This window comes from Gopherus flavomarginatus, chromosome 7, assembly GCF_025201925.1.
Source record: "Gopherus flavomarginatus isolate rGopFla2 chromosome 7, rGopFla2.mat.asm, whole genome shotgun sequence".
In the NCBI taxonomy this organism is placed as follows: Eukaryota; Metazoa; Chordata; order Testudines; family Testudinidae; genus Gopherus; species Gopherus flavomarginatus.
This window is the reverse complement of record NC_066623.1, coordinates 114,316,640-114,340,900: the sequence shown is the minus strand read 5'-3', so window position 1 is coordinate 114,340,900 and position 24,261 is coordinate 114,316,640. Positions and strand designations below refer to the sequence as shown.

General features: G+C 50.6%; 2 protein-coding genes across 12 annotated transcripts in view; one reads left to right on the top strand and one right to left on the bottom strand.

Annotated features, from left to right (window-relative positions):
* Nucleotides 1-11,286: 11,286 nt before the first annotated feature.
* Nucleotides 11,287-19,773, bottom strand: TMEM53 (transmembrane protein 53). Of its 7 annotated transcripts, XM_050961247.1 has the most exons (4): nt 19,668-19,746; nt 16,301-16,465; nt 15,788-15,900; nt 11,287-12,104 (listed from the first exon to the last, which is right to left on the bottom strand). In XM_050961247.1, the coding sequence occupies exons 3-4, from the start codon at nt 15,884-15,886 to the stop codon at nt 11,448-11,450; spliced, it is 756 nt and encodes a 251-aa protein (XP_050817204.1). In that variant the 5' UTR covers nt 15,887-15,900; nt 16,301-16,465; nt 19,668-19,746; the 3' UTR covers nt 11,287-11,447. The 7 variants fall into 7 exon arrangements, with proteins under 7 accessions (XP_050817204.1, XP_050817200.1, XP_050817201.1 ...); XM_050961243.1 differs by lacking the exon at nt 16,301-16,465 and having other exon boundaries at nt 19,662-19,773; XM_050961244.1 differs by lacking the exon at nt 16,301-16,465 and having other exon boundaries at nt 19,668-19,773.
* A 133-nt stretch (nt 19,774-19,906) lies between these two features.
* Nucleotides 19,907-24,261, top strand: part of ARMH1 (armadillo like helical domain containing 1) — a 35,636-nt gene continuing 31,281 nt past the window's right edge. For 3 of the 5 annotated variants that reach the window (XM_050961205.1, XM_050961206.1, XM_050961207.1), the window contains exon 1: nt 19,907-20,012. The gene's annotated coding sequence lies outside the window, so the exon portion shown is untranslated. Of the gene's footprint in view, nt 20,013-23,488; nt 23,739-24,261 lie in introns of those variants that run through there. The other 2 variants (XM_050961203.1, XM_050961204.1) reach the window with 2 other exon arrangements.

Sequence of the window (24,261 nt, the reverse complement as noted above, 5' to 3'; positions counted from 1 at the left end):
TGGGGGCAAGGAGAATCTTCACTTGGTATTTGCAGTACAGGGCTTATGACACACGAATGATTGGTCTGACTCTATCCAGTAGAGGGCAGACACACACCCAGTGCAATATAACTAGACACATTTTCAGGATCTTTTTACTTCAGTTGAAATAGGCTGGTTTTATTAATTTTACAGTTCCTGGTCAAACGTTCCTCTGTGGTGTTTGCAGCAGCACGAGGCTGGAGTGCGCAAACGAGCCAGTGCAGCAGGCTAGAAACAGGAAGGTAAAACCAGCCTCTGGGCCAAAAGCCAAGGGCCAGAAAGCTGAGGAGCAGATTAGGTCAGTCAAATCCTCCTCATGTTGCTAACTGAGGGGGCGTGGAGGGACACTGGGGAAGGGACTCAATAGAGGCGAGCTAAGGCCATCATGGCTCTGAGTTGTTCTCCCTTATATCCTGCACTGGGCTCTGTCAGCAGCATTTGCTTCACATTATTATGAAAGGTTCCCCTGCCCTTCCAGCCAGCCTGCTGGAGTCCGGTCCAGCCTTTTCAGGTTTTTCTCCTGCAGAATTGCCACCCCCACCTCCCTAGCACACAGAAATCAGGAGCCAGGTCCCACAGATTGGTTTGAGATGCTCATAAAATAATAAACGGGGGCTTTTCTTTATTGCCTGATTTCTGGGCAGTTGGTGGAGGTGTCACTTGCGTCATGTTTTCAAGTTTTTCCCCACAACTAGGAGAGTTAGACACTCACTTTTTTAAAAAAACACAAGCTGAGATTCTCACATCATCACAGGACTCCAGGAGCTGGGGCTTTAAGAAACACACTAAATAGCCCCATCACTGTGGTGTCTGGGCATCTTCCTTCCAGTGGTTCATCAAGTGACTTGTCTGCCTTGGCTGACCTGCCAGCTGCTCTGGGCATCAGCTGGGGTTCACTGGTAGCACAGAGCTTGTGGTTGCAACCTTCCTTTTTGCCTCTTGTCTGGGCTTATAAATTGCTCTGTTTTTCCATCTGGTGAGAGCAGGCCCCACACCCCCGAGGGGTGTGGGATGTGCCAGGGGTCGGTATGAGCTGAGCGAACAACAGAGGGAGAAAGGGAAACCTCCAGGCCATCAGCTGGCATCTGGCACAGGTTGGTTGGCACTGGAAGGTGTCAGGAGTCAGGCCCAAGGATGATACCCTGAGACTTGTGGCCAGAGGAATCCAGTGCGTCCCCCCTTTACCCTCTGGGAGTCACTCCAAAGCAGGAAGGAGATATCAGAAAGGGAGTGTCGGGGTCTGAAACGAGCAGGCAGGGGAAGGGCTGCAAAGGGAGGCAACCTGAGTGGCTACCTGCTTCCAAGTCAGCCGGGGGCCGTGAGGCCCATCTGCGAGCAGGACTCTCCCCAATGGGCTGCTAATATTTTATTTAAAATATCTTTAAAAAGTGGAGGGCAGTGATGTATTGAATGTATTGAGAAAATGCTAATGTGTAATAGTGCGTGTCAGGGGACTCGTCCATCACCCCGCGCCGCCTTCTGGGGGATCCATATCTAATTAACAGTAATGAATGAGGGAGCTGGGCGGACGACAGCCCGCCAGTTTGTTATGGAAATAAGGCAGTCCCATTAGGCAAAACACTTAATTAAACAAACCGGCCTCCAAGTGTAGTCACAGGCTGGATGGGACCCAGCCCCCATCTCTCAGAACAAGCGTTGGGGCACACGGAGAGGCCGTCACCTCCCTGGTGCTCCAGCAGTGCATAGGATGCACAGCAGAGCCCCACCCCCCCATGGGGGCCTGTAGGACCTACCATAATATAAACAATAAACAATAATCACAGCTCAGCACTTGTATACCTGCCCAGCTGTGTACATACCTACAGCCAGCATGTGCACAACCCTGCACCCACATATCTCCACACCATGTATAAACCTACCCTGTGCACCCCACACACAGCACCCACCAAGGACCAGTAGGAGGCTTCTGTGGGGGAACCACTGAGGGGTTTGTGCTGGAGCTGATGGGGCAAAGGGACCCGTTCTCTGGCCCACACTTGGTGCTTTGCAGGATGAGCTCAGCCCAGTGTGCTCCACAGCAACTCCTCTGGCTGATTCAGGGACAGCACAGCCTGACTCCCAAGGGTGCCCCATGTTGCCTGTATTGGCTGATGGGCTGAGGTTTCTAATGTGAGGTTAAAATGGGGGCACATCTTTGTGCTTCGTAAGGGATAGTGCTGATCCCTGAGTGGGGAGGGGTGAAACCAGCTACAAATTGTAGCTGACGTACCCAAAAGCCTGACTCCCAGCCAGACTCTGACACCCTGCAGAGTGAGGCAGTCCCAAGGGCCATGCTCACTACAGATCCCAAAGCTCAGCCCAGGCAAGAGATCCCCCGTGCCCCAGGCACTGCCTTCAGCCTCCCTAAATCCCCCTGCACTTCTACCCAAGTACAGGAGTCACCACTTCCTGCTCTGAAATGTTGTGCAGCATCTCTGCACAACTGTTAACCTGCTGCTGCGTCCCACCCCCAGAGGTGGCTGCACTTCAGTCTCTGTGTATTCGCTTGTATCCACGTGGGGATTTGCCGGGCAGAAGCTGCTTTATAATCACAGACCATGGCTACACTCAGGCGGGTAAGGAACCCTATAGTTCAAGCCAGCCCCTTCGCGGGGGGCGGAGGGGGGTGCAGGGAGTACCTGTGCGGGATCTGTGGAGCTCCCTGGCAGCTGGGGAGGAACGACTTCATTCACATGCACATCACGCCAGACTGGGATTCATCCCGTCCCCCACAACCCTTGGCCCCCAGGCCCCGGCTTCATGGGCTCACACATCAATGTGCACAGAGGCACCGAGAGGCTAAACACAGATTTCCAATCCAATGCATGTACTTGGCTCCTGGTCTATTGACACTCAGGCAGCAAGGGCTCAAGGTTAATTCCTTATCAATACGCTATTGTCAGCTCGTTAATCAAAGGAGGAGGTCAAAGACTGTGGCGGTGCTGAGGCATGATGGTATGGCAGGACTTTGGGGACGTGGAGAACCTCAGTCCTGCCCGGTTACGATGGTCTGCTGAAGGGTATGGCCAATGTCTAGTGTTTAGATGTGTCTCCGTCCTAGCCTGCGGCCTCCCTGCTAGTCCAGGCCTGGCCGTCCCACGCCAGCTCTGCTGATGCGGGTCAATCCCCACTCGCAGGCCAACCCCCACCCCTGCCGGGCCCTCCCCATACACAGAGCTCTGCCCTGGCACCTCCAGGCTCCTCAGCAGGCCTGGGCTAGACAGTTACTGTTTATTTAAATGAAACTGAAATTACCATTGATCATTAGAGACTCTCAAAACATCACCAGGGGAGGGGTCTGCAGCTGAGTGTTTTCTGGGCCCCCCCATGAGCTGCGAGCTCCTGTGTGACTTCCACGCACACATATGCTGCATACACACCAATAAAAGCCTGCACACATCCAGGCCTGCACACCCACGCACACAAACACCTGCACAGCTACACGCAGGCACATTCATTTGCATCACTGCAAGCAGGCAGGCAGGCAGAATATCGCTATGTACACACACACCCACACATGGACACAAGCACCCACACAATGACAAAATCCTTACTGACAGGTACAGAGATGGAGAAGACCTGTTACATCCCTACCCTCACCCTACAGCCCAGTTCCTCCCCTGGGCTAGTGCAGGATTCCCCGTAGCGCAGCCTCTCAATGGGACTTTGGCACCTAAATACCTGTTGTGTCTTTGCAGAGACCCTCAGCACTGTGGTGATTTGCTCTGCACCTGTGAAATGATTCTCACCAGGGAGGCTCAGGAAGGGAGCCCAATTTACTGTGACTGCTTCTGAACACAGCCTCCTCACCGAGGCACAGAACACCCCCCGCACACACACAAAGCTCCAGACCTTGTCAAACTAGGATTCTTAGCACCCTCTGGTGACTCCAGCCTAATATTGCACTGGGTGGCCTAGGAACCTCTGAGATGCTGCATGTTTTGGGGGTTGGTTTGTTGCAGATAAAATTCTCTCTGGGCGCAGAATCCTGGTGTTTCCGCTATCCCTAGTTTTGGTCTATCTGCTCAGAATACTATGCATTTATTTTTAAACAGTGCAGCGCTGTGTGCACACAATGATTTAAAAGGGAAATGCCTTAAACCAGCATAAACAACGCTGGGTGGATGCCCGACTGTGGGAAGTTATTCCTGATTAGTTAAAGCTGAAAACCACACCCTGAAATGACTTTCAAGTGCAGACAAGCCTTAAGAATATCCCAGCTACTCCAACTAAGTCAGGATCTCCCTTTTTTTGCAGCACTTGCAATTCTTCTTGATGGTTTTCCCCACTCCTCGCATTTCTGAAAAGACACTTGTTACAGGAATACGCTTAGGAACATAGGGATTGCCAGACTGACTCAGACTAGCGATCTGCCTAGTCCAGAATCCTGTCTCTGACATCATCAATAGCAGATGCCTCGGAAAAAAGGAGGAAGAAACCCAGTGTCAGGCAGTTATGGAGTAACCTGCCTATAGGGAGAGCTTCATCCTAACTCCCAATAGTTAGAGGTGGGTCTGAGCCCTGAACCAAGAGGGTTTAGAGCCCTGCCAAGACTCTTGGTTATTATTAAGCCATATCATCATGACTCTTGTTCTCCATCTAAACTGTCCAACCCTTTTTAAAAGCACCCAAGTTCTGGACCCCAGTGAGATATGGTGGCAGCGAGCTCCATAAGCTAAGTAGGCATTGCGTGAAAAAGTATTTCCTTTTATTAGTTTAAATTTGTCACATTTCAATTCCAATGAATGTGTCCCCTTGTTCTGGTGCTATGAGACTGGGGGAATGCAGGCTCCTGATCGACCATCTCCAGGCCATTCGTTATTATCCTGTCCCCTTGTATTCATCTCTTCTCGAAGTTAAACAATCCCAGTGTTCTCCCGTTTCGGAACAATCCCACCTTCCCTATTCTCTGTGGTGGCTATGCAGGCCCGATCACCTGTGTGACGTGAAAGCTTCCCAACTCTCACCTAGTTCAGAGCCTTTTGAACCCAGATTTGCAACCTGTGCACGGTTCCTGCTAGGCGCTGCACTGAGCACCCACTGCAGGTGGTTGGCCCCAGGACATGCGGGCAGTGCGTGGGGCCTGGAGAAGGCCTTCTTATGTTTTATTTGCCTCTCATAAACCTTTCCAGTTTCAATGTGCCACTGAACTCCTCATTGTTTTTGTGAATATAGGCTAACACGGCTACCCCTCTGATACTTGGCACCCTGCAAACATGACATCTGTAGTGCTGTGTTGCCACAGAGCTAGTCGGATGCAAAAGGAAAGCACGTGACCTCGCAAGAGTCACCTTCAGAATGTTATCAAACTTTTTTTTTTATGTCTGACTTGCAGAAAAATTGTTGTAGTATCAACATCAATCACACTGTAGAAGACAGGAGAAATAGGGGTAGTGCTGCCACCTGTTGCTCATTTCTTGGAATGACAGGTATCTTTTTCATAAATTGCCTTTATTTATAGTACAGTCCTATCTGATATGGGTTCTCCTACCTCCTTCACCATTGTATCTGAGCACCTTCCAGCTGTGCGTTAAGCAACATGATGAAGATCTGCCATGTTTGGCTCCTTCTTTCTCCAATCCTCTCCCATGGGGGAAATGGTGTGTGCATGGGAGAGCTTTGTTTTGTTGGGGAGGGGGAAAGTTATGTAGGTTTTTTGGTCATCCATGATTTATCTTTTTTTAATTATTTATATAGCCCCACTGGCATAGATGGAGCTTTCCAGGCACATACAAAGACAGGGCCCCAGTCCACAGAGTTTACTGTCCAAATAAATAAACAAGAGGCAGTCTGGAGGAGAGGAAGGGAATGCAACAGAAGACCTTTCAAAATTGCTTTCCTAGTTGTGTGCATAGTTTAACTCTTGCTTATTTGCCTTATTTTAAATTCTGCCTCTTTAACAATCTTTCCACCACTTCACAACTTAATCCATTTTTTATGCTTACTCCAGTCTCTACAGCACATGCTCTGCTGGACAGAGATTTAGGTTCTGATCAAGTGAAGTACTTATGCACGTGTTTAACTCGACTTCACAGGCCTACAGTTAAACACGTTTTGCTGGATGATCTTATATCAAAACAAAGATAAGCATGAGAACAAGGATTTCAAGAAATGTTTGTGCATGCAATATATTGTCATAAATTCCAGGGCCTGTTCATTATTGGATGATACCATTATTGTAAATGTAGAATATTATGTTAGATCCATGGAAATTCCCTTTGTACAACTTCAGTTGAGCTTTAACATTTATCCGTTGCATCATCTCAACAACTAAAGAAATGTAAACAGAATCGCTCATCCACCTCTCCCACACAAAAGCTTGGGTGAACGTGGTGGTCGTCAAATGTGAAAGGCCAGAAGCACACATTAGGAGAACCTTTTACATAGGTAATTTCCAGAGAACTGCTCTTGCCATTGCATTTCCAGTCTGTTCTGCACACCCCCTACTGTTCAGTTCTGTGGCTCAGTGGGGCAGGGCTGGCCATTTGTGCCAAATTCTGCAGTGACCTTTGGTGGTAAGCTGAACCAAATATCACCTTGGTCTGCAGAGTATAAAAGGAATAACCACCCCGGAACCTCAAAGTGCTTTAATGGTCAGTATCATCTCAATAGCAATCCTCTTTAGGACTAGAATTTGCAATACACTGGTCAAGGGTTGAGTGTATGTATAGCTAGTCACTGTGGGTTACATACTGCAAATATCCATTTTTACCACACTAAACTTTCTCCTGTTGACAGGTTTTCTAACTTCATTACTGGCTATAAAGGAAAAGCCACACAGGGGATGACTGGCTGAATAGACAGCCAACCTCCTAACAGAGACAAGCTTGTTGTGATTTACGTACCTGCAGGTGTGCACTTGTGAAATTAATCAAAATTGGGCCATCTGCATTACTGTCCTGAACCTCTAGAGGGCTCCAGGCTCCTTCACTTGCTACCAGAGACCTGATTTGATGGGTTGGATCTGCAGGTGATTCCTCTAATGAAAATAATTGTTTCGTTGTTTTGTTTGTTGGTAAATTTGGCAGCAAGGTGCTAATACCACTCTCTACTCCTTATCCGGAAAAACCAGCTAGGGCCAGCTTCACAAGGGAGATTTAGGTGCCATCACCACCTTCTCCTCTTCGTGCTTTGGGAATCCCAGTGGGGCTTAGGCATGGGTCAGGACCACTGTTGCTGTGTTCAGGACAGTGGCAGCTGCATGCAAGACCCCAGTGGCTGCATGCATGCCCACTAGTAGAAATGTAGGGGACTAGGGGACTTTACCAGTGAAAACTTAGGCGCGCAGGGAATTTAGATGGCTACAGGGTTAGGCAGTGGCTGAGCAGAGGTTTTGTGAATGCCAGTGGCATCTAATCATTGTATTTAGGCCCTTAAAGAGATAGTTGGTCACCTAGGTTCCCCTTGTGTCCACAGCCCCTACTGTGAAGGCCTCACCCCTTAGTCTTGACCTGCATTACCCCACATTAGTCTAGTGCCAGGATCTTCCAGCCCTGCAAACATGCCTGCATCTGGGCCTCCTGTTCTAATGTTGAGATTCCCGCTCACACAGATGGTCAGCTGTGCCACACTGCATGGCAGCTTGGAAAAGTGAACAGATGCCTGCTGGGGAATAAGACAGATTACACAAAAAAAACCATTTTTCACTTGTGATCTGATTAGTATTTGAATGTACCTCTCCAGTCACCAATAGCTGGCGTATTAACCCACTGTTTCAAACAATAGCAAACAGAAACACAAGGGGACAAAAAAAGGGGCATGTATTATATAGCAGAAAAGAGGGGAAGAGACAAAAATCAATGTTAAGCCATATAGAATATCAAATAATATACCACACTTGACCACAATTAAAACTATAGGTCCCTCATGGGATGGGGAAAAATGAGCCCACTGCTGAAGCTTTGTGGTTACAGGTTATTCTGTAACTCAGTTGGCTTGATATGTATTTGCCTAATATTCAAGGGGATATCTGGGTGTGTACATTAGTCCTTAATTTTAAACAGGGTTCATTAATCAGGGAAATTCGTGTGAACAGATTTCAGCCGTTTTCTCTGTAGACAATAGAGCAGATTAATTGTTGGTTTAGTGCTGCCACCAGCTGTCCACGTTGTGGAATAGCCACACAAATAGATGCTCCACAACATGAGTCAACAAATCTGAGTACCACATTCCCCACTCCCTGTGACTGTATTAATTCAGGAGGTGTGTTCAGTGGAACGCGCTTAAACGTGTCTGTAAAAGCTGCACGTACAGAAGTCAGTGCCGAGGCAAGTGCTAGTTAGTTTAATAACCTTTCTTTAGAATCTCTGCTCCTTAAGAGGGAGCTTTTACATTTCTGCAACTCTTTGGTTTGATGTTCAGAAACAAAACTATAGCCTTGGCTATGTGGATTCCACTGCTGAAGAAGAATGCTAGAGAAAGCAGCTTGCTCCCAAAAGAATACTGTATCCAGATTGGCTTCTTGACTGCTTTTGGCATCTAAAGTTAAAAATACACCATAAAGCAATGCTCCCGTCCGTACACTGCTCTGAAGGCACTGTTTGAGATACAGGCAGAACAGTTTAGTTATGTCCGTTTCACAAGTAGAATGGGAGGAAAAATCTGAATTGGAGACTTCTGAAGGGGGAGAAGATAACGCAAATCACAGAAAAATGTCCCCAGTGCTGGGAGAAAACTACCAATTAAAAAATTGTTACAAGTTCATTAAAATGAACCCAATTAAGTCAGCACTTGAGTGTCATCTTTCCAGTTAATTCACACATGCCGCTTGTACGCAACATGTAAAGACAGGATTGTGTTGCTACATTGTTTGTTATTCTTTTCCTTCATAGTTCACCTAAAAGCAACCTCATTGTCCCTCCTACAATCTCTGGGATTGGTAACAACTCATGACATATTGACACTTTTTAAAAAGTGCAAGTTGTTCTCTCCAGAGAGATGTTAGAGCTTTCCATTGCTCCTGGACCCTGCATTCTCCCCTCTCATTGTACCTGCAGTTTGTTTGCAATGCTGGGGGGCGGGGCAGGGGGGAGAAGAGAAAGGAGGAGGAGGGGGGAAATGTACTGACACTGCTTTTATCTCCACCAAAAGCTCAACAGCAGGAAAGAGGATGTCACAATCTGTTTCTCCATTGGGCACAAGGAGTGAGTTTCAGGGTCTGTGTTATACTGGATTCATTGGACAGCCTCTAGAGCATGGTGAGAGGCAGAAATGGTGACTTTTTTTCTTAAAGTCATTGTAAGTTTGATATTTTATTTTCCCCTCCCACCTTTAATTCCTCGGCACAGTGTTAGGCTTTTGGGGTCAGTTTGACAGAGGAGATTCAGGAAACATGATGTGCAACCCTCAGCGACGCAGGCAGAACATTGTGCTCTATTAAGAACAAAGACAGTCATGTACGTGTCAAAAGACGCAGAGGGACTCCCCAGTTCTGTGGTAGGGCCTCTCTGAGCTCTTTGGGAAGCTGAAAAAAGCGGCATGTGGACGGTTGTTTCTGCTTGCAAACTGAGGAAGATTGTAAAATAGATTATAAACAGTATGAATAAATTTCTAAATCCCCATTTCAAGTGCATTTGAATAAGCATTTCCTCCCAGCCCTGCTACTGGACCCCTCAGGGAAGTGACAGGGTATTATTCTACTCAGCTCTGTTCACATTTGTGGGGTTGCAGAAGAGAAAAGTGATGACATTACAAAGTGGCTCTTGCTGGGGGAACAACTCATTAACATCCTCTAGTCAGCATGACGGCTGTATGCAGGAGGGGAACCACAGGGACGAACTGTGTCCTCAGCCAGCTGTACAGGTGTTCACAAGGCACTAGATCCTTTGAGGGACTAGCATCATTTCAGAGGCCCCAGATTAAATCATGCTGTGCTGGAAAGCAGCAGGCTTTTTCAGGGTTATCATTCAATCTACCCTCCCGCCCTCCCAAAATATCAGGATCCATGAACACATGGAAAGTCAGATCAGTGGAATTCAACCAATTCACCCTTGGTAGAGTGTAGTATAACCCTTCCCCTACTTTAACCCCTCACTCCCCCTCCACAGAGGAAACCCAAACAACAGTGTGTTTGCTAGCTTGGCTCATCCCATCAAACACGTCTGTGCAGGGAGTAAGCAACATACTCCTTAGCGTCTGCATGTGTAGATTAGTCAACAAGTCTTCTGGAATGTGACAAATGATGTTAGTTGGTAATGAGAGAGGATCAGGGAGAAAGCACTTTCTGAAAGACCCAGGAAATTTGGGCCCAGGAGGGGAGATAGAACTCAGGGTTACAGATACCCAAAGTGACCTCCCTGCACTCCTAGACACACATCTTAGCAGACTGGTAAATCTACCCAGCGTAGCACAGCTGTTCACCCAACGATGTCAGCAATGAGAGGGAAGCATCAAGGGAGAGGAACAAAGACCAGACCCTGAGACATGTTAGATATTTCACAGATAAAGCTTTAAATTAACTCAGCTATGGGGGTTTGAGTCATCCAGCAAGGCAGCAACCCCTTGGCCATTCTGCTCCAGCCCTATTAAACAGAATCAGGCTGACACATTGACTCGCAGTTACCTGCACTGCCCTTTTGGAGACCCTGCGTTTGATTGCTGCAGCTGATCTCCAGCTAGGAGTAGGGCTGAGATGCAGTGCCTCGCGGGCAGGGATAGGGAGGGACCTGCATTGATCTGCCCTATTAAAGACTCTGCCAAGAGTCTCATTCTGTCCTCCTGAATGGGACTATAGGCAGGGCTGAGCAAGAGGAGTGTAAATAGAAGGGTGGGGTGGGGAGTTGGAGAATGAGCTGACACTGCAGAGCTTCAGCTGACTCAGGGGGCCGGAGGAAGTAGCAGATAAAAAAACCCAAAACCTAGGCTAATTGGAGAGCCCTGGGTCACAGAATTGCTCCAGTGTAACAAGCTGGAGAGCGGATGTGGACGGTGATGTAAGTTATACATCAGGAACTACGATAGTGGAGGGTAGCAGGGAGAGAGGAAGAGGGTATAAAAAGGGGGGTGCAGTGCTCCCCCACTCACAGTAATGCACTCCTTTCTCTGGCCTCCTATGGTGAAATTCCAGCTCTGGCAAACCTCCCACTGACTTCAGTGTGGTCAGAATTTTACCCCTGTCGGGTAAGTTATATTCATTTAGACTCTTTTGGCTCTACTTAGCAGCATCACCTCTGCCCAGCCCAACAACTGATTTGGAGGCTTCAGACACCCAGCTGTGCACTGGTTGCCGAGAAATCAGCAATTCTGTGCCTCCACGCTCTGGGGAAGGATGTTGGGATCAGGATTTTATTGTAAGCAGAAGAGATGCTGAAGAAAGAGAGGCAGAGAGCGAGAGCGCGCACAGTTTGTTTCTGGTGTGATCCCAGTGAAGAAGGAGCATCTGCTGGGGGTCTTTACACAGGCACTTGCTACCTCTGCCTGGGTGGAACCTACGAGCATCCAGCGCAGTCATACATGAAAGAAGTGCAGAGGCTCATGTAATAGGAGGGATATGCCAGCAAGTGACTGACATGAGCAGAGTCTGAGAAGTCCACAGCTCTCACTGCAACATTGTGCTGCCTCCGGGCCTCAATCATGTGCTCTATGTCACTGGCCAGGATGATCCTGTCACCCTTGGAGTAGAGGTAGAGCTCGGGCCACCTCGAAGGCCCCTTCAGCAAGGCATCATAATGGGTCTCATGGAAGAAGCGAGTCACTGGATACAGCAAGATCCGCAGCACCACCACCAGGACGGTGAAGACAAGCAGGAGACAATACTTCAGCAGCACGTTAGTTGATCCCAAGACAGCTGCCAAGGCACGCAGACTCCCCGTCACGTTTCTTCTGCCGGGGGCGCTATCAAAAATGGTGCCCACCACCTTGAGGCTGCTGAATTGCCCATGCGTGTGGATGAGCTCTAGGATGTAGCGGTAAAGCATGACCCCGCCATTGCTGAACACATGAAACAGCAGGGGTTTCTTTTCAATTTTATAGTCAAAGAGCAGCTCCAGCAGCTTTCTAGCTGGGGTCCGGAGGGACCTGATGCCAAACGATTCTGCAAAAAACGTCATCTTCCATGGAGCTGTGTAGCGGATAACTGTGCACCCCTGGGAGGAACAGAGAGACACCCATCGAGGGCTGCATGTTACATAGAAAGACAAGCTCCTTCAGGATCCTAATCTGCCACTGTGTTCATAGCATTTGCCCACAGGACAGAGCAATGGTCCCTCTTCCTGAATCAGGAATTGGCCAGTGCTGGCTCACCATTCGTGTATCTTTAGTATAACATCATCCACAACATTGGTGGAGGGGGAATTTCCTCCGGTCCCTGACTGGTGATCATTTGGGCACAGTAGCATCAGGATCTGGTAATACTTACCCCAGCCAAGATCCTATATAGAAGCCATTTTTATGGGTAGCCTACACCTAATCTTTTTTTGAAGCTTGCTAACCTCTAGCTATTTGATCAGATGGGGGGAGCGGGGTTTGGTCACAGCAGATTCCACTTAATAGCCACCTTGATATTGATAACTTCTGGTTAATAGCAACATTTGGGTGGGAACCAATCCCGTCTCATTGACTTTAATGTGAATGGGATCTGGATCTTGGTAATACCATGCTGATTATTAACAACATGTTTTAGAAGAAAGACCCCAACTGTAGGCAGGTTTGTAAGGTTGCAGCCAGGGAAGGAAGTGCTGGGACACACCCTCCCTCACTGCAGCCAGGCAAACCTGCCTCCAGCCAGCACTCACTCTGTCCTTGCGCTTCCTTCTAGGACTGTAGTCCTGTAAACCTGCCTGTGCCCAGGGACAGCACAAGAGGTAAGGGGCTGTGAGCAGGGAAGGAGTGGGGGATGCAGCCCAGATGCCAGAGCTGCACAGTACCTCTGAGCCCCAACCTAGAGGGAGGTCAAGGAAAGTCACTATGCAACTCCACAGGTCCCCAGTGCTCTGCTCCCTGTAGAAAGCCCCAGCATCTGGGCTGCAGCCCCCTCCCTGATGCTGCCCTGCCTGCATGGAGGTTTGCAATCAGGGAAGGTCTATCCCAGTGTTTCATTCCCCGGCTGCAGCCCTGCAAATGTGCTTTCCACTTATTACCAACTGATGGATAATGGCAGCTTTTGCTGGTAACTGAGGAACTGTTCCTAAGCAGAACCACGTACCTAAGAGCTTGGGCCACTTGGCTATATAACTAAGACCCCACATTTAGATACATGCCTTGTGTTACTCTATTCTCTTTACTAATGTCAGGTTTTAATGATGTCAGGCATCCTGGTGCTGAAGAAATGGGCCCCCACAGAAGCTTCTAAATAAATGTGGATGAAGCTAGTTGTATAAGTGCTCAATCTTTCACATTAGCTCCTATATAGAAGCCATTTGAGAAATGAAGAGAAAAGGCATCAAAACGGCTATGTCCAGAGGGGACTGGGGAGAAGCAAGGAAGAAATCTTCACTTAGTCTAATAGATTTTAACTACTTCCTAGAGGAAGGAAGGTCTACCCACTTCCCTATTAGAACCCTACACATCCCTTCACTTCCCCTGGATTTCCTACCCTCGAGGGTCTGCACCCTGCCCATCATCCTTCTGGCCAAGGAAGACTTGCCAAGAGTCCCATGGCAGCATGTCAGAAATGCTCATCTGACCAGCAGGGATAACTGATGGCCGCTGGGCAATTACAAGTACTGCATTACCCATCTTCTCCCACGGGCTGAGCATGGCCACCCACACAGAGCATGAGGCTGGCAGGGGAGTTGGGTTCTCCCACAGGGCATCGCAGAACACAGACATGAGAAATTATCAGGTGTACCCTCCCTATTCAGTTTCTGAGTCCATAACCACCCTATGGCTTCAGCTTCATTTGTAAAGATTCAAAAAGATTCTCGGAATTAGGGAAATAAAAGCCAGTAATAATAAGAATGCCAAGGTACCATAACCACTCAAATAACTGCAGCTAAGCACACCAAGTCTCCCGCATCTCATCAGCCCTCCAACACCTTCCGATTTGAAACTGTTACTCATTGTCTGTATAAATATAGCTGGGATAGTGGTTACACTGAAACTATGCAAGCACCACACCCACTCCTAGCATTTACAGTGATCAAGCCCTTAGGAAATAAAATCCTTGGGGCAAAGAGCTGTTTAATTTTTCTAACTGGACAGCAGCATGTGGCAGGTGCAGCCTAGCTGGGGTGTTCAGCCCACAGAGAAGAACAGGTACATGACATAAAAGAACTACCTAAGGCACCGGGGCACCCCACATGAAAATCAAATGTTCTGGTTTTGGGTGTTTGAGGTAAGAAAAAACAAGTCCATAGAAAGCAGATGCTTTTGGCAAAAAATTAGTCAAGAAACCCAATTTTCCATTAAAATGGCAATAGAAATTTTTCTGCCAGACACAACTGTGTGGCTTAATCCTTGTAAAGTGCTAAATATTCATCATATAAGAGTCAGGAGGAAGTTCGTTCTCCATGGCTCATTCCATCCTTAGAGTCTCTGCTAGGCTTGCTTAAAAGGGAACTAGTTAGGACTAAATGAAACTGTGTATTTTAGAATGCAGACACCTGTCTTTCTGGCAACGGGATTGAGATACCAAATGCATTTCATGTAGGATACTGAGCAGCTGCCAAATGCTGTGGCCAGTAGCAACCCAGCTGTTACCAATCCTGAGACATCGAGTCACAAGTCATTCTGTAATAGAACACACTTTAATTTATGTATCAGAGGGGTAGCCTGTTAGTCTGGATTGGTAAACAACAACAAAGAGTCCTGTGGCACCTTACATATGGGTATTCACCCACGAAAGCTTATGCTCCAATACATCTGTTAGTCTATAAGGTGCCACAGGACTCTTGGTTGCACTTTAATTTATGGCTCTCACATGTCAAGTTAAACATCAACTCTTCAGAGGTTGCCACGTGAGGCAGTCATGCAGGGTAGTATTCAAAGTAGAACTTTGGCATCTATCTTTGCAACCAATTTGGATCCAAAACAAAGTCCATTGTCACATATTGAGAAACAGGTAAGAAATAATGGGCCTAAATTCCACTAGGTCCAAAAGTCATGCACTTTCCATCATTCCATGGACCAACAAAGCAAGATATTTTAAAAGGGGACTGATAATGAGACAGACACTGTCAGAAACTTCCACTTCTAGGTCACTATATCGAATCCTGTCCAGGTTGGTAATGACTGAACATTGTTACCATCTGATGGCTCTTCCAGACACTGTGTGAGATGAGTTAAGGGGCATCAAATCAATTCCCAGTAGCTAGGCAACCTGATCCAAAAAGCCACCAATAACCAGCACCCTTGTTAGTCTCAGAAGAAAGGCCAGAGGCTGAATAAGCCATGGTTGAACTTGCCTTTGACACTTAAAGTTGGCCCTGCCAGGTCCGTACAGACATATGCAGCTTGCACTCTCACTGCCCATGTTATACATAGTCTGTGGATAAATGGAGGACAAAGATTTACACCGGTTTTCAAATCTTTAAAACTTCAGAAACTTTGAAAAAGGCAAAAAAAGAATTCTTTTTAGGAAGCACTTCCTGCCTCTTTGTTGTACATACAGTATAACCAGGGTCTTAAAGGCAGTGTGCAGAGAGTGTTAACATGCTATTTGAAAATGCAAGGAGCTTTCACACAAAACTAAGTCCAACACTTTCTTCTAGGGCTTCTCTGAAGTCGTAAGAAGGGGTAAGGTCTTTTCACCAGAGTGCAGGGGAGAAAATTCCTCAGGGAACCTTGCTACAGCTTTATATTGGCATAGAAAGATGAATGATTTACTCACCTTCTGATGGTAGATGGTGCTGTATTTCGCCAGGTGTTTATCACGGCAGCCAGCCCACCCCAGCAGAATTACCACAGGCCAGTTATTTTTGTTTCCCATCTCTGGACTAGTGTCTGAAATAAACCAGATTTTTAAAAAATGAAACTGCTCTTCAGTCCACTAGAGTCAGAGTGAAATTGCAACCTAACTACTTAATAAGGATAGCGGTTTTAACACCACCCCAAGCCTGGACTGCAACTATTGTGCTTATAACTGGATTCCTTCTGTAGCCTGTCAATTAGTTGTTATTGCTGTATTATTTGTGTTACAAAACAATCAAGACTGGGGCCCAACTGTACTGGGCACAGTACAAAAAATAAAATGACAAATCTTGCCCCAAACAACTTACAGTGTAAAGAAGGACAAAAGGCTACAGGCCAAGGTAGGACACAAATAAGGGGGTAAAGATGCTAAAAACTAGACACTCACATTATAAATGTTTCTAAAATTCAGGTTTCAAAAAAATCCATTTACCAGTGGCAAATAGCAAGTTTTTCCATCACGGTACACGGAGGGAAACAAGCTCCTTGATTTTTGGAGAAGATAACATTCGCATTAAAAAAAAGTTTCCAGCTCAGTTGGTTACTTAAGGCTTGTCTACATATGGAGTTAGCTCTGATCCTTTGAAAGTGGGTTATGCTAAAAAGAAACACGGCACCATTATTCCAAAACAAAAGTGTCCACATGGGGAGTTAATCAGGAATAACGCCATGTGTAGGCAAGCCCCAAGATATTAGTTTTGTCTTGTTTTTAAGCCACTCCAATAGTGCCCTTGGCCCTTTAAAAATACATAAAAAGATGTGGTCGTTGCCCCAAAGATTTTCCGACCTAATATAAGCTGCAGTGGAACGAGAGCGACAGACACCAGCAGAAGGACCTGGACACGGCAATATGACTACAGGGTGACGGTCTGGCCCTGCCCAGTGTGTTGTTTCCATACACAGACCATTCTGCCTCTAATAACAGTTTCTGACTAACACTCCCAGGCACAATGGAGGAAGTGATTTAAAGGAGGTGGGAGCCCTGTGTATCCCCAGCTCACCTGAAGCCACCAGGGAGCCCAGTATTCAAACAGGATTATTTTGCTAACAGGAATACGAGATAGGATTAAGGGCAAATCCTGCAACAGCAATACCCCTGCCACTAAGCCCTCTGGGCGACTAGGGACAACACTGCACAGCCCCTGGGGGCATCAGGCACTTGTCTCCCCTTACCTCGCTCCATCCTCTGGCCTCTTCCCCCCGGAGCATCAGACACTCACACCCCCACGGCCTGTCTCCCCACCCTCTTCCCCCAGGGCATCAGATACCCCCTCACCTCACCCTGTCCCCTCCCTTCCCCCGGGGACATCAAACATCCCCCCACCTCGCCCTGTCCCCCCGTTTCCCCAGGGGTCTCCCCTTCCTACAGGGGCATCAAACATCGCCCCCCCCACACCTCTTCTCACCGGGGCATCAGACACGCCCCCCTTCCCCCCTGGGATATCAGACCCCCCCAACCTCACCCGGTCCACCCCCTCTTGCCCCCGGGCATCAGACATCCCCCCACCTCCCCCTGTCTCCCCCCTTCCCCAGGGGCATCAGAGCCCCCCACCTCCCCCTGTCTCCCCCCTTCCCCAGGGGCATCAGAGCCCTCCACCTCCCCCTGTCTCCCCCCTTCCCCAGGGGCATCAGAGCCCCCCACCTCCCCCTGTCTCCCCCCTTCCCCTGGGGCATCAGAGCCCCCCACCTCCCCCTGTCTCCCCCCTTCCCCTGGGGCATCAGATCCCCTCACCTCCCCCTGTCTCCCCCCTTCCCCAGGGGCATCAGATCCCCCCACCTCCCCCTGTCTCCCCCCTTCCCCACGGGCATCAGATCCCCCCACCTCCCCCTGTCTCCCCCCTTCCCCAGGGGCATCAGATCCCCCCACCTCCCCCTGTCTCCCCCCTTCCCAGGGGCATCAGATCCCCCCACCTCCCCCTGTCTCCCCCCTTCCCCAGGGGCATCAGATCCCCCCACCTCCCCCTGTCTCCCCCCTTCCCCAGGGGCATCAGATCCCCCCACCTCCCCCTGTCTCCCCCCTTCCCCAGGGGCATCAGATCCCCCCACCTCCCCCTGTCTCCCCCCTTCCCCTGGGGCATCAGATCCCCCCACCTCCCCCTGTCTCCCCCCTTCCCCTGGGGCATCAGAGCCCCCCACCTCCCCCTGTCTCCCCCCTTCCCCTGGGGCATCAGAGCCCCCCACCTCCCCCTGTCTCCCCCCTTCCCCTGGGGCATCAGAGCCCCCCACCTCCCCCTGTCTCCCCCCTTCCCCTGGGGCATCAGATCCCCCCACCTCCCCCTGTCTCCCCCCTTCCCCTGGGGCATCAGATCCCCCCACCTCCCCCTGTCTCCCCCCTTCCCCAGGGGCATCAGAGCCCCCCACCTCCCCCTGTCTCCCCCCTTCCCCAGGGGCATCAGAGCCCCCCACCTCCCCCTGTCTCCCCCCTTCCCCAGGGGCATCAGAGCCCCCCACCTCCCCCTGTCTCCCCCCTTCCCCTGGGGCATCAGATCCCCCCACCTCCCCCTGTCTCCCTCCTTCCCCTGGGGCATCAGATCCCCCCACCTCCCCCTGTCTCCCCCCTTCCCCTGGGGCATCAGATCCCCCCACCTCCCCCCTTCCCCTGGGGCATCAGAGCCCCCCACCTCCCCCTGTCTCCCCCCTTCCCCTGGGGCATCAGAGCCCCCCACCTCCCCCTGTCTCCCCCCTTCCCCTGGGGCATCAGAGCCCCCCACCTCCCCCTGTCTCCCCCCTTCCCCTGGGGCATCAGATCCCCCCACCTCCCCCTGTCTCCCCCCTTCCCCTGGGGCATCAGATCCCCCCACCTCCCCCTGTCTCCCCCCTTCCCCAGGGGCATCAGAGCCCCCCACCTCCCCCTGTCTCCCCCCTTCCCCAGGGGCATCAGAGCCCCCCACCTCCCCCTGTCTCCCCCCTTCCCCAGGGGCATCAGAGCCCCCCACCTCCCCCTGTCTCCCCCTTCCCCTGGGGCATCAGAGCCCCCCACCTCCCCCTGTCTCCCCCCTTCCCCTGGGGCATCAGAGCCCCCCACCTCCCCCTGTCTCCCCCCTTCCCCTGGGGCATCAGATCCCCCCACCTCCCCCTGTCTCCCTCCTTCCCCTGGGGCATCAGATCCCCCCACCTCCCCCTGTCTCCCCCCTTCCCCTGGGGCATCAGATCCCCCCACCTCCCCCCTTCCCCTGGGGCATCAGAGCCCCCCACCTCCCCCTGTCTCCCCCCTTCCCCTGGGGCATCAGAGCCCCCCACCTCCCCCTGTCTCCCCCCTTCCCCTGGGGCATCAGAGCCCCCCACCTCCCCCTGTCTCCCCCCTTCCCCTGGGGCATCAGATCCCCCCACCTCCCCCTGTCTCCCCCCTTCCCCTGGGGCATCAGATCCCCCCACCTCCCCCTGTCTCCCCCCTTCCCCAGGGGCATCAGAGCCCCCCACCTCCCCCTGTCTCCCCCCTTCCCCAGGGGCATCAGAGCCCCCCACCTCCCCCTGTCTCCCCCCTTCCCCAGGGGCATCAGATCCCCCCACCTCCCCCTGTCTCCCCCCTTCCCCAGGGGCATCAGATCCCCCCACCTCCCCCTGTCTCCCCCCTTCCCCAGGGGCATCAGATCCCCCCACCTCCCCCTGTCTCCCCCCTTCCCCAGGGGTCTCCCCTTCCTACAGGGGCATCAAACATCGCCCCCCCCGCCCCTCTTCTCACCGGGGCATCAGACCCCCACACCCGCTTCCCCCCTGGGATATCAGACCCCCCCTCGCCCTGTGCCCCGCGGGGTCTCAGACACCCGCCGCCCCCCGCCCGCGCGGAGTGGGACCCGCACCCGGCCGGCCCCCCGGCGGGAGCTCGATGGTACAGTCCAGCTCCCTGCCCGCCATGCTCGGCCGCGCTGAGGAAATCGCAGTCCCACCCTCGGACCCAGGCGCCCGCCCTCCACACCGGAAGTGACCGCCCTCTCCGGCGACGCCAGCCAATAGGAGCGATCAAGGTCCACGCCCTGTGACCTCACATCCTAGCAACGCGTCTCTCGGGAGCTAACAGAACCCGCGCCCCTAGCAACCGCGGTCTCTCCAGCGCCCCGCCCACCTGGTGGGAACGAGGCTACCCATTGGTGGAGGCCTGTGGTCTGTCCGTGAGCCTGTCAGTCTAGCTGGGGAGCGGGCGGGAGGTGAGCGGGGCCGCGTCCAGCCGACACCCCGTCTGCAGGGGCCCCAGAGCTGGGCGGGGGAGGGGCTCGGGCTGGGGGTTGGTAGGTGGGTGTAGGGGGGTTGGTAGGTGGGGGAAGGGCTGGGAGTTGGTAGGTGGGTGTAGGGGGAAGGGCTGGGGGCTGGTAGGTGGGGTGGGCGGGTGCAGGCTGGGGGCAGAAGGGGGGGTTGGTAGGTGGGTGTAGGGGGAGGGGCTGGGAGTTGGTAGGTGGGGTGGGTGTAGGTGGGGGAAGGGCTGGGGGTTGGTAAGTGGGCTGGGTGGGTGCAGGCAGGGGGCAGAACTGGGGGGTTGGTAGGTGGGTGTAGGTGGAGGAAGGACTGGGGGTTAGTAGGTGGGGTGGGTGTAGGTGGGGGAAGGGCTGGGAGTTGGTAGGTGGGGTGGGCGGGTGCAGGCAGGGGGCAGAAGGGGGGGGTTGGTAGGTGGGTGGAGGAAGGACTGGGGGTTAGTAGGTGGGGTGGGTGTAGGTGGGGGAAGGGCTGGGAGTTGGTAGGTGGGGTGGGCGGGTGCAGGCAGGGGGCAGAAGGGGGGGTTGGTAGGTGGGTGGAGGAAGGACTGGGGGTTAGTAGGTGGGGTGGGTGTTGGTGGGGGAAGGGCTGGGGGCTGGTAGGTGGGGTGGGCAGGTGCAGGCAAGGGGCAGAAGGGGGGGTTGGTAGGTGGGTGTAGGTGGAGGAAGGACTGGGGGTTAGTAGGTGGGGTGGGTGTAGGTGGGGGAAGGGCTGGGAGTTGGTAGGTGGGGTGGGCGGGTGCAGGCAGGGGGCAGAAGGGGGGGGTTGGTAGGTGGGTGGAGGAAGGACTGGGGGTTAGTAGGTGGGGTGGGTGTTGGGGGAAGAGCTGTGTATTGTGTGAAGAAGTACTTCCTTTTGTGTGTTTTAGACCTGCTGCCTATTAATTTCATTGAGTGACCCCTGATTCTTGAGTTATGTTAAAGGATAAATAACACTTTCTTATTCACTTTTCCCTGCACAAGTCATGATTGTATAGACCTTTATCATATCTTTCCTTAGTTTTTTTCTTTTCCAAGCTGAACAGTCCCAGTTTTTTTAATGTGTCCTCATATGGAGAATGTTCCATATCCTTGATCATTCTGTTGCTCTTCTCTATACCTTTTCCCTTTCTAATATATCTTTTTTGAGATGGGGCAACTAGCACTGCACACAGTTTTCAAGGTGGGGTACTGTGGATGTATATAGTGACATTATGATATTTATTGTCTTATTAGCTATCCCTTTCCTTATGGTTTCTAGCAATCTGTTTGCTTTTTTGACTGCTGGTGCACACTGAGCAGATGTTTTCAGAGAACTATCCACAATGATCTCTTTCTTGAGTGCTAACAGCTAATTTAGACCCCATCATTTTATTGGTATAGTTGGGATTATGTTTTCCGATGTGCATTACTTTGCTTTTGTCACCACTGAATTTCATCTGCCATTTTGTTGTCGCTATTTACATCTCTCCATTCTGAAAACTGACCATCTATTCCAGGGGTTCTCAAACTGGGGGTGGGGACCCCTTAGGGGGTCGTGAGGTTATTACATGGGGGGTTGTGAGTTGTCAGCGTCCACCCCAAACCCCCTTTGCCTCCAGCATTTATAATGGTATTAAATATATTTTAAAGTGTTTTTAATTTATAAGGGGAATTGCACTCAGAGGCTTGCTATGTGAGGGGTCACCAGTACAAAAGTTTGAGAACCACTGATTTATTCCTTCCCATTGTTTCCTGTCTTTTAACCAGTTACAGACCCATGAGAGAAACTTTCCTCTTATCAATGGCTGCTTAGTTTGCTTATAAGCCTTTGGCAAGGGAGCTTGTCAAATGCTTTCTGAAAGTCCAAGTACACTGTATCCAGTGGATCACCCTTGTCCACGTTTGTTGACCCTCTCAAAGAATTCTAATAGATTGTTAAGGCATGATTTCCCTTCACAAAAGCAGTGTTGACTCTTCCCCAACAAATTGTGTTCATTTATGTTTCTGATAATTCTGTTATTTACTGTAGTTTTAACCAGTTCGCCTGGTGCTGAAGTTAGGCTTACCAGCCTATAATTGCCAGGATCGCCTCTGGAGCCCTTTAAAACTCAGCATTATATTACCTACCTTTCAGTTATCTGTTACAGAGGCTGATTTAAATGATATGTTACAATCACGGTTAGTAGTTCTGCAATTTCCTTCAGAGCTCTTGGGTGATACCATCTGGTCCTGGTGACTTATCCCTGTGAATTAATCAATTTGTTCCAGAACCTCCTCTATTGACACCTCAATCTAGGATGGTTCCTCAGATTAGTCACCTACAAAGAATGGCTCAGGTTTGGGAATCTCCCTCACATCCTCTGCAGTAAAAGCTGATGCAAAGAATTCATTTAGCTTCTCTGCCATGACCTTGTCTTCCTTGAGTGCTCCTTTAGCACCTTGATTGTCCAATGATCCACAAATTGGCAGGCTTCCTGCTTCTGATGTACTTAAAAATTGTTTGCTGTTAGTTTTTGAGTCTTTTGCTAGTTGCTCATCAAATTCTTTTTTGGCCTCCTAATTATACTTTTATACTTGACTTGCCAGAGTTGACGCTCCTTTCTATTTTCCTCGATAGGATCTGACTTCTGATTTTAAAAGGATGCTTTTTTGCCTCTAACTGCCTCTTTTACTCTGTTGTTAAACTATGCTGGCATATTTCTGATACTCTTACTATTTTGTTGTGTAGGGTATACATTTAATTTGAGCCTCTATTATGGTGGTGTTTTTTTAAAAAGTTTCGATGCAGCTTGCAGGCATTTCACTCTTGTGACTGTTGCTTTTCATTTCCATTTAACTAGTGTCCTCATTTTTATGTGGTACCCCTTTCTGAAATTAAATGCTACTGTGGTGGGCTTTTTTGGTATTTCCTCTCCACAAGCATGTTACATTTAATTACATTATGGTCACTATTCCCAAGCGGTTCAGCTGTATTCACCTCTTGGACCAGATCCTCCACTTAGGACTAACTCAAGAATTTCCTTTCCCCTTGTGGGTCCCAGAACTAGCTGCTCCAAGAAGCAGTCATTAATGGTGTCTAGGAACTTTAACTGTGCATCCCACCCTGAGGTGACATGTACCCAGTCAATAGGGGGATAGTTGAAATCCCCCATTATTAGTGAATTTTCAATTTTAATTTAATCTCCCTGAGCATTTCACAATCTCCATCACCATTCTGGTCAGGTGGTCAGTAATATATCCCTACTGCTATATTTTTATTATTCAAACAGTGAATTTCTATTCACAGATAGGGGTGGGTACGGGCAGGATGGAGTGGGTAGGTGGGTGCAGGCAGATGGGGAGAGGGCTGAGTCAATAGGAGTTGGTGGTAAGTGGGCAGGGTGGGGTTGGGTGAGGATGGGGTGGATGGATGGGGCTGGGGCTCACTGGGTGCCAGCGAGAGAGGGTGGGATGAGGGCTGGGGGTGTGGCAGACTGGGTGACAGGAGTCTGGCAATTCTGCCCATGCTCAGACTCCCAGTGCAGGGACATCCTCCCCCTTGGGGAAGGAAGTGCTGCCAAACCATTGCAATAAGCTGGAGCCCTGCTGCCTTAGTTTGTTGTCGGCCTGGCTGTGTAGGAGTAAGGCAGAGAGATTTTTTTAGGACTGGAGGAGACACAGTGCCTCATGGAATAATGAGCATGGTGCAAGAGCCAGCCAGTCACCCCCAGAAGACAACCACAGGTAGGGGGAATGACCAGTATCTCACACAGCCCCTTCCTCAAAGAGCTATTGGGAATCATGGGGGAATTGAAGAGGGTGTAGGGCATCGCGGCTGAAGTGGGGTGAGCATTGGAGGAAATGGAGTTTCACAGAGCTGGCAAGGGAACTAGTATTAGATGGATTTGGGGGCTAACTGGGTTAGAGGGAGAGTAGGTACCAGGTTTTGGGGCAAAAGGGTGCTGGGAGAGTCAGTGGCACCAAAGAGAGAGAATAGTAGGTGCCTGGAGGGGGCTGCTGGAGCAGGGGTTCTGGAGAAGGAGCAAGGGTCATAGAGCTTTAAGGGAGGAAGGAAGGTGCCTGCTGGATCAGTGAGGATTGTGGGTTTGGTGTGGGGGCAGCAGAGCCTTCCCAAAAGTGGAGGGGCCAAGCCTGCCCCCCCTTGGTTCTACCCCTGCCCCACCTCTTCCCCCAAAGGCCCCACCCACAGCCAAGTCGGAGCAGGGCCAGGGAGCCTGGGAACCTCTACCTGCCCGGAGTAGGGTGG